At 43.6% G+C, this 10,028-nt stretch overlaps 1 protein-coding gene across 4 annotated transcripts in view; it reads left to right on the top strand.

Annotated features, from left to right (window-relative positions):
• Window positions 1-10,028, top strand: part of Pdk1 (Phosphoinositide-dependent kinase 1) — a 407,060-nt gene that overhangs the window by 144,518 nt on the left and 252,514 nt on the right. For all 4 annotated transcript variants that reach the window (XM_069129482.1, XM_069129151.1, XM_069129235.1 and 1 more), the window contains one exon: window positions 3,333-3,371. In XM_069129482.1, coding sequence (XP_068985583.1) covers window positions 3,333-3,371 — 39 coding nt within the window. The remainder of the gene's footprint in view (window positions 1-3,332; window positions 3,372-10,028) is intronic.

The following is a 10,028-nucleotide window of genomic DNA, read 5'->3' as shown; positions in this document are numbered from 1 at the left end:
CCATTCTTTTGTGTTTTCGAACGTGACTCACGACGGGTTCATTAGCATCCCGCCACGCGCCGCTTGGAGAAACTACGTCGTTGTTCAAAGCGCCGACAGGAGAACGTATGATGCGACATAATTTCGATGTTGTTACGTCCGTATTTTGTTGATGCTCGCCTATGCGTCATTTTGGCTACTCCAATTGTTTTCTTCAGAAACGAGCACAAAACAGAGCCCAATAAACACTTTTGCTAAAGATTTATAGCTCAAATTGCACGACGTATTATTTTTTGAGCGGTCTGAATTGAATTGCTATGCTCAACTCGTTATTATTATAAAAGTATTTACCGCGCAAATCGTGTTTTTAAATCAGAAAGTAGCACCGTGTAGCCGAAGGGACGGTTCTTTTTTTTTCAAAAGCAAGCTACCGTAGATACATCAGAACACTTTTTACATCGCTTGCTTCTTTTTCACCGGCGTGGTCACATCCGGTGATCAGAGGATAATCACGAAGAATACGGAAAAAGGTTACAAAGTTGCTTTTGCTTCGATTTCCCGACAATTTGGAGCGATTTCACGTTCAACGGGAGTCCCGTGACGTTCCCCCGTCGCGCTACGTCGATTACGCGTTTACAGGTAATTTACTGTTTAACGACAGCCAGGCCGTCGTCGGATTGGCTCTCGTCAAGGACTCGCGTCAATTTAATTTGCATTATCGGCTTGTCACGGTTGTCCTTATCTCGAAAATTTCGAATTTCTACGCTGGATTTCGCCGAGTCAATAAAGTAACCACTGGAACGATCAACGAAACGAATTGAACGCAGAACCAACGACCAAATTAAAGATTTCGCATGCGATCAAGCCCTTTTCACTCGAGTACCTGCGTCTAAATTGTAATAAAAATGTTACGCGAAGATAGCGATCAGAATTAAAGCGAACGTTCTTGTTTCGACCGCCGATCGTTCAAAAAGTGGTTTCATTAATTAAAAAAAAAAAAAAAAAAAAAGGGAGGAGAACATGGCAGGGAAGCGGAAATCCGTCGACCCATTTCGATTACCCTCTTTTAAACCTCCTTCGTGTAAAATTAAACAAGATCGTCTACGATCTGACCATCAGAATATGCAAATCCATCGAATGAAACCCCTTTTTTTCGTTTTTTCTTCCTGTCTTTCTTAACTTGCTTTTTATAAACTCGGGTGGATATTCGAAATCGTTCCATTTTTGGGGGCAGGGCGAGATAAACATGAGATTTTATTCGAATTATTATGATTCATCATTACCAATAACATGACTGTAGTAATAACAAACAACCTTGACCATCAGCGACGCAACTTCGATGACCCTCCGTAATCTTAGAATGACCTAAAGTGTTAATAAATATCTGTAACTTTCTGTAACAGTAATACGTTCAGCTCGGTCGGCATTATATTCAGAAATCTTCTGCATTAAGCGTGATACATGCTGGATTACGGTCCTACGATGGCTAACTTTAAGTCACCTGAACGGGAGAATGCCTGGAATGAAAAAGATCGAGTTCATTTTTCCAGAGAGTCTGGAAATTACGCGAAGAATGTATACAGGTTCTCTTTGTGGGCATTTGTCACCGCCATATTCAGCTGTCGACTTCTAAGGCTATTCAACGTGAAATTTTCTCGGAGGATTTATCCAATCCCGTCAGGAACGAGCGAGCTTGTACCTAACTACGTACTTCTCCCATGAAAGGGGAGAAATGCAACATCATGCGAATCGATGTTAATTTGACAATTGTCCAGCAACGACTGGATATACAAAAAAGGTAGAGATTTGTTTCTAAATCCTTTGCGTAGCACAAAAAATTCGATGAATCAATTAAACCTTCTTAACCGAAATTGGCGTTCCCTAAATGCCTCTGTCGATCATCTTCCAAGCACACGAGCAAATAGTTGTCTTATCGTGTTCTTTAATTTCTTCATACTCTTATCCTTATCAGTGTAAAATTTCACCCGTGATAGTATCAACGTTGTTTCCTTTTGGTGGTAGTTTTTGAGATTGAAGTAATCGTTGCAACCACAGTTAGCGTTTCACGAGCAAAATCGTTGCAACCACAGTTAGCGTTTCACGAGCAAAATCGAAATCGACTAGGTTTACAGATGAAGCTCCGTTTCAAGACATCTCGTTTCTCTTGTCATCGCGTCGACAAAATGCTGCGAGTTTCTTCTTAGGAGTCGTTCGAAATTCTTCGAATATTGCGAAGTTGGCGATACGGCGAAAACAGTATGCGCGTGTCCGATGCATCGTGAGGATGCCACGTGTTTTGCGCAAAACGTGAGCTCGAAGTTCATTAGCACCGCCACGCGCCAATGGCCAGGGCCGTTGCACGCTGGCGCCGAAGGCGCGAGTTGGCGCGTCACGCCGCGCCGCGTCGTAAACGATGAAAGAGACGCGGGATCAAGGGACGTGTAAGAAAGAATTCTTTCCGACGTTTGCACGTGACTGTTGCGCCGCGACGGGAGAATTCATGCTCATCAAATTCTTTCACCGCCGGCAAATATTACGTCGTGTTCCGATCTCTTTTTTTTCCCCCCCTCTTTTACTCGCTTTTTGTCCACCTCGAGCAGAGCGACGGTTCGAAAATTCGGTCGATTTTGTTTTCCCTATGGAAAAGGATCTTAGCAAGGTAGGAGTTCTCTACTTTTCAGAGTCGTTCGTGCGATGAATCAACTCGATGAATCGTAGCCTGCTATACTTAGCCGGGTAATTTGTTGAGAATCACGAGAAATTGCTGTGTACATGTTCCTTAGTAAAAAAAGACGATAGAGCGATAGCAACGTTCAAATGAAAAACTGACAAACCTTTGTTCAATGACACGCGATATTATAATTAGAATCTCAACTAATAGTATCCTTGATATTAAATTTCTGTTATATTAAATTCTTGGAGATGGTGAACTATCGGTTATCATGTTTTTTCTTTTTATCATTGTATGTGCGTATATCACAGGATTCTCGGCGATGTGTATCAGCAACAACGTGAATACGCGATATCGACTTCGTGTTTCGCCAGAATACTGCGTAGTAAAGCATGTGCTCGACCGTTTTCGACATTCAATCGATCGTCATGCGATCGTCGAGTCGTTCCCCGAGAACGTGCCGCTCTCGTTTCCTAAAGGTCGATCGCCTGTTCAACGTTTGACGCAGCGTCCTTCTCGACGGTTGAAAATAAAAACGATGACCACGAAAAAAACCGGGCGAACGCGTCGGAAAGTTTTCGTAACCGGATCTGAACGCGATGCGTGCCGCTAAATTTAACGCGCCCTCCACCGTTAAGCAACACCAATTAACTCGTGTCTTTCTCCATTTTTTTCGTTTCAGTTGGAGGAATGCGAGACGCCGGACGATTCGCCGGTCAAGGTAAGTACAAAATGAACAATCTTCCGTTACGAGTATCTCTTTTTTTATGACGTTCGGGTTCACAGGTACGAATGATGCTCAGTTTATTATATCGTGCAATCTGAAGTTCAATGATCGAGTATTGTTAACCGTATCGGTATTCGAACATTTAAGTGCTGAATTCTTAACATTTAAAAAAGCAGTCGTTTTGTAAAGGGGATCGTATTAATGGTATCGTGGATGAAATTTCATTCCAGAATATGTTTTTCACTTGAAAAGTAACGTTCTCGTATTTAGAAGAATCAGATCAGAAAGATGCAATTTATATTATTATTCGATATTAACGGATGAAAAATTAACAAGCCATGGTTTGTGCCTCGAACGATTCACTTGATATTCGAGAGAAGTGATTATTATGGCAGCCGAAAGAGAAAAATCACTTCCTTTAAATTGAAATGATAATCGTTAACAATCGTAATCGATTTGTTGGCTGAAGAGTCGACTTCCATCGATCGGCTATCAGTTTCAGTTCCGAGAAGTGGTTAAAAATTGGCCGCATAAAAATATCTTCCGCGACGACCCACTTTTGCCCGTTGATGCGTCGAGATTGCATCCGCAGCGCAGGAATACGCCATTGCTCCCGTCCTTTCCTCTTCCGCAATATCGCCGTTCGCCCGATTTATATTAAATATCCGACTGTGCTCGATCTCGACGAGGACTCGCGCACGTTCGGCATCGAGCGGCGAATGCAATTACCAGCGCATCGATGCCGAAACTAGGCCAGCCCCTAAGAGTGCCATTCTCCCTGCGAGGGTGCGGGCTTGCCAATCGGTTGGACCTAACTAGGGGATGAATAGCGTTGCACTTTTCGACGAAGAACAGATTAAACCATGCCTTGTGATATGACGAATGAATTGATATAATAACTGGTATATTTCTCTTTCTCTTCTTTATATATATAAAAATTGGAATAAGAGGGACTTTGCGTCGATGTTAGAATTTGCAATTAAACGATGATTACAGAACAATATTTAAAGCTTCCTGTTTAAGTTCAGTGAGGAGAAAATACGATGGATCAAGCTCAAGTTGTCTATTGTCAGAGTATAATAAACGAATGCTATGGATTTTCTGAATCACGTAGGTTTCACATTTATCGAAATGGGTTATGAACCATAAACGTCTGGTATCTGGGGCGATTTTTGGCGCGTGCATCCTCCGTCGCAAGGAAGTCTCGGTAAGACGTTCTCACCACCCTCTCGTGGGCCTTCAATTACTGCAGGGACGACGCGACACCCTCTCCTTGCCTCTTCGCGACAGGTAGCGCAGGCCTGACGTAAAGTATGACGCGCGGAGTAATTTTAATTACGCGATGCAGCAGGCCTGAATTGTTGCTACCAGCAGCTTCAGACATATTGGACTAATTCACGTCATTCGAGCGACACTTATTAAACCCGGGAATGCCGTCAGCCTTAATCCTCGTAGAATGCAAGATGAGCTGCACGCTAAGGGACGGGGATTAAAGGAGAGCAAGGGCGATGGAGAACCGAGGGAACAGCTCAGAGAGGACGTGATAATCTCCGAAGCGAGTCGTTCTCTGGCAAAGTCCTGGCGAACTTTCCGCCAGAGTTCTTCACCTCTTCTTCCACTCTACTTTCGAATAATGGAGCCGCCCGCTAGTTTCGTTCAGTCTGCCGACTAATCGTTGATTGTCGTTCTAGATTTTTCGTTATCCTTCCTTATCGCGATGTCCTTTGCGTCAAACCGTGGTATAGAAAGAAATGTGGCGAACGAGTCCACGTGGATCGTTGCGCCTGATGATTCTGTTGTTATTCAAATTGAGATGACCAAAGCTGATGTGTGAATTCGTCACTTTCCTTTTTGGTAATGTTTAGCTGTTGGAATTGTCTCGCACCTTCCTTCCAAATAATAACGCATGGCGTTATACGACATATACAAGGTGTTTCAGAATGTTGATGGCAAACTTCAGAATCCTTTCGTCGAAACAAGCGAGAAAGTTCTTCTTGTTCTACAAAATATCATTGATTTCGGAGTTATAAGACAGTTACCTTGAATATAGTCTGTATGTTTAATATTCCCGTTCTCAACCGTTGTTGAAGGACTAGGACGTGGTACACGCAACTGTAGATACGAGGTTCGACAAGAGTACGAAGGCGAATTAAAGGGGACGACACCGTGGCCGGGAAAAGAGCGGAGCCCCGTAATAATTGCTCTGCTTTGGACTACGGTAACGAAGGCGAAACAAAACGCTGCACGATATAATCGCTGAATAATAATCGGTACGTGCGTCGTTATCGGGCGAGGATAACGAGCGCTATCGTTAAGTTTTAATGAGCGTTAGCCCTAAATTAATATAACGATCCTCCCGCGGACCGTGACGGACCACGCCGCGCCGCGCCGGAGTCCCGTGACGTGACACGGTGACCACACCGCGTGACGACATTACCTTCGCGGGACGCGCCTACCTACGTTTCCATTAATGCCCGACAATTGTCGCAATTACCTCTAAATTATTAATTAATTGCAGTGCCGTCCGCCGTATAACACGTTACTCTTCCCATCCTCTCTGGCATCAATATCTACGCCCGTTTCCAGAGACGATTTCTCCCGTGTTCGACGCGGTTGTTAATTCGTAAGGCACTGGCCCGCACGAATCTTAGCTTTGAATCAACTAGATTTGAATTTTGCCAAGTTAAAATCTACTAATTCTCAAAATTATGGTAATTACTTACTAAAGTTCCATGATGGATCGCGTATGCTTTTCCCTTGAAGTCATCCCACGCTTCGTTTCCACGATACTCTTTGTTCTAAAAATCCAGCCATTCGAAGAATCGCGCGTGAGCTATCGATGTCAATTAACGACGAGGCATGTTCGTTGGTTAAAGTTATCTGTCTAGGTAATTAATGATTAATTGAAGGATCGTCCCTTAAAACGGCATGGTTCACGACTCGACCAACACGCTTCTTCGTCATCGCTGAATCGGCTCTGCTAATTGGCTGTAATTAGCGCGCTGCCCACTCGATTCTTCGCGTTATCAGCAGTTCCCGCGATCGCTGTAGCTTTTGACAGGCAAATCGAACGCGTTCTGTTCAGAGATCCGGTTTCACGGAGTGGAAATTTCGCAGCCACAAACGTGTACACAAGGGCACGCGTGTGGAGCTCTAAATTCGGCGGCCGAAACGATTGTCTTTTGGCTCTCGCGTGATCGTCGTTGAAAATTTTAACCGTGAAGAGTCTACATGATTATATTGTCGTAGAAATTGCTGGGACCCGTGTATCATTTACTACGAAAGCAAGCTAATAATGTAACATCCATAATTGACGATAGCTCATTACTGAAATTTCGACGCGTCATCATCGTCGCTGTACCTGCCACAGCTGTGAAGCCCGTACGTGTTATTATCCGATATTCTAACAGAATTACGAGTTTCAATATTATTATTAATAACGATAATAATCTGTTAACCTAAAGGCACGATTTGTACCACTTTTCTGTCATTAAACTCAACGCAGATCAATAACTCTCAGAATTCGTTCAACGTTCCTCTTCAAGAATTTAACGTTCGTTAAACTGTGTAGAACGAACTCGCGAAAGAAACATAAACATCCGCTAACTTGGATCGTTCCAAGAGAATCGACTCTATAAACTGTGTCAAAGACCTAACCGCAGTTGTCGGGTACTTTCGTTAAATTTTGTCCTCCACCTGTTCCTCTTGAAGCAGCGAAAAAAAGATTAAAATTCCGACCTCGACTGGAAGACCCGGTAATCTAACAGCAGGAGTCGCCTCCTGACTTTGTCTCCCGCTGTTCCACCGCATTTTCAGCAACGTTTCGAGCAAATAAGAGTCGGGACACGTTCGTTCTGGTCATAAAGAGCCGCATCTGGAAAAAAAGCATCACCGGCGAATCTCTGATCCAGAACGTCGTTCAATTTAGCGGCGGTGCGACGGCGAGGTTAGCGGCGCGAGTAATTTCTTCGAGACGAAAGAATAGCCGGTTTAATTGCGTTGGGGCGCGGTCGGCCGAGCTTGTAAATAACATCAGACGCTATAACACGATTCGCAGTGGTCTAGCAAGGACGAGGGAAAGGAAGGGAGGACGCCGAGATCTATTCCGCAAGGGGGAAGAAGTGGAACTGAAAACGACCGGTGAGCCCAGCTCGAGATACTTCCTCCAGGTTAGGCACGTAAACTGTGCGGAGCTAACGTTAGCCTTCAGACGTCGTTTCCGGAGGGAAGCCACCGACTTCCCTTCTTCTGCACCTCGTATGCTCGATCTTGTCCCCCTTTTCCTGTATACACGCGTGGCTAAGTCCCAGCCTGCGTTCTTCCTTCGGCCTTTTAGCTTCTGAACGAACCTTCGAACATTGGAACCTCGTTTATCCGAACAGATCGGAGGATCAGGCAGTTCGGATAAGTGAAACCAGTTCCGATAACAGAGTCCTCTGCAGCTCTTCTTGCTAGCTCGGGTAATAGGATTTCAACTTCTTCGACGTGCATATAGAATTTCCTTTGAAAATTTTCAATATTAGTTTCAGTCGACACTGACAAAAGATGAGAATTTTTAACGAACTTATCGTAAACGCACAAGCTGTGACTTTCCTCGTAATCGACTAAACTTGTTGGCCAAAATGTAGATCGTTATTCGTTTTTTACGTGGTAGATCAGACTGTCAGAATTCGAACATCAGGAAACTTCTTCTACTATTACCATATTTCCCATTTCCATTACCGCGTTTGATGGATCATTGAAACGAGCTGTTTTATAAATAGCCGAGGTCTACTAGTCCAACTTCTTTTTCCAATAGTCGCTGTTTGTGACGTGCAGTACGTTCAGGTGTGACGTAGATGCATTTGTTTAACTTTTCACTCGCTGATTCTCTGTCAGGGATTAAGTGCATAGCGTGATTCAAGCTTCGACTCGATAATGGATGTTTGCGACGTAGACCCATAGAATGAAGTTCGCCTTTGCATAAACAGACTTGACAGATCTTCAGTACGAATGGAATTGCTGGGAATGCCGTGGCAAGATGTCGTGGATCTACCTCCATTACGTGGAACAGTCGCATAAAACTGGAAAGATGCTCGATCTAAATGAGCTGTAACCAAGTAGAAAAGAACTTTCTTCTTTCAATCCAAACGTCTCCAAACTACGAATAAACTTCCGTAATCATCTTTCACGCTCTAAAATAAAATGATACCACGATATGCTTTTTTCTAGTTTGGTCGGATTTTTTTTTTCGATCGGGGCCACGCCAAGAGAGAGTTAGAGAAAGAGAGTCCTCGCATACATAATTCATGGAAAGACTTGCGGCGAAGTTGGTTGACATAACCGCGGCGTAACGCGTCGTAATGCGTCATAATGTATAATAATGCATCGTAGCCAGCGTAGCGTAATGCATGAAAATGGTCCTGCCGCGAGTGGCTTTCTTTATTTCATCGCCGCCATTAAATGCGCCGTGATTTCCTGCTGGCACGGCGTAATCTAATTTCGCGGCTTGCTCGCGCAATTATTGCCCACCCTCTGCCATTCTCTCCTACCCCGCGAGAAGGTTCGCGCGATACGTCGCTTTAATGGCCATTATTAGAACCGTATGGAACACGCTCCTGAAACTTCCTACGTGTAATTGTTGAAACTCGATCGTACAATCGTTAGTGTTATCGGTTTTTGGCGGAAAAGGTTCGTGTCTACGAAAGATGCTATCTGTAAGCATACATATCTACATGGCTGTTTGGCTTCTAAAATGTTAATTACAGAAGAAAATAATCACGTATTTTGTAGTAGCAAAATTTACAAAAATAGAGTTAATCAATTTGACTTTTGAATTATTTAGTCTGATATTTTCAATATCGAAATGAATTTTCATCCGATAGTTTCATTAGTATCGAAGATCATGCGATAACGTTATTTCACTCGGAATCATATCGAATAGATAGAATAATTTTTATACGGAATGTAAAGACGATCCCGACACAATGGAATGAACGGCGCATAGTCAAGCGGCCATTAATGCTTTGCCGTTTCGCGAAATAACGCGGCGTCGTTGCTCGTTAAATATGCTAATACACGGAAACTTAGCGTAAAGTATAGTTATTAGGGTCGTTCAGATCATAGCGTGGAAGCAGAACGACAAGGAAAAGACAGAGGGAGAATATATGTATATATATACCTATCGTGCTGTTCTCCTCCGGTTACGACGACAAATAGCTTAGAATAATTTAGGCGTCCGCCAGATACAGACCAAATGTTTATATTGCGATACCACGGTGGTCAAACATTGCTCGAAAGTGGAATATTGAACGATCAAACGGCGTGACGGAGATTTCTAACTCGAAGCAGCATAATTTCGTATTGATGCGCAAATACGTTGTCGAGCGATTCGCGAACGCTTATCACGCGGAAAATTGCAGGAACACCGTAGTTTGCGGAAACGAGTTTACTCGATTATCTCGACAGATTGCAACGATAAATCGAGTCGAAATTGCGGTTTACGTTCTCGTTCTGTGTCGTGATTACACGAACGATCTGTATTTAGAACGACACAAAAGAAATCGAGTGACCATTTGTTGTGTACGACGTTGAGCTCGCGACGCTTTCTAGAGTCGCGAATGCGATTGAAAAACGAGATGACCATCAAGATCGGATATCAACGAGGATAGC

Source organism: Bombus flavifrons, chromosome 1, assembly GCF_040668555.2.
Source record: "Bombus flavifrons isolate JBK064 chromosome 1, iyBomFlav1_principal, whole genome shotgun sequence".
Lineage (NCBI taxonomy): Eukaryota > Metazoa > Arthropoda > Insecta > Hymenoptera > Apidae > Bombus > Bombus flavifrons.
This window is presented reverse-complemented; position numbering and strand designations above follow the sequence as displayed.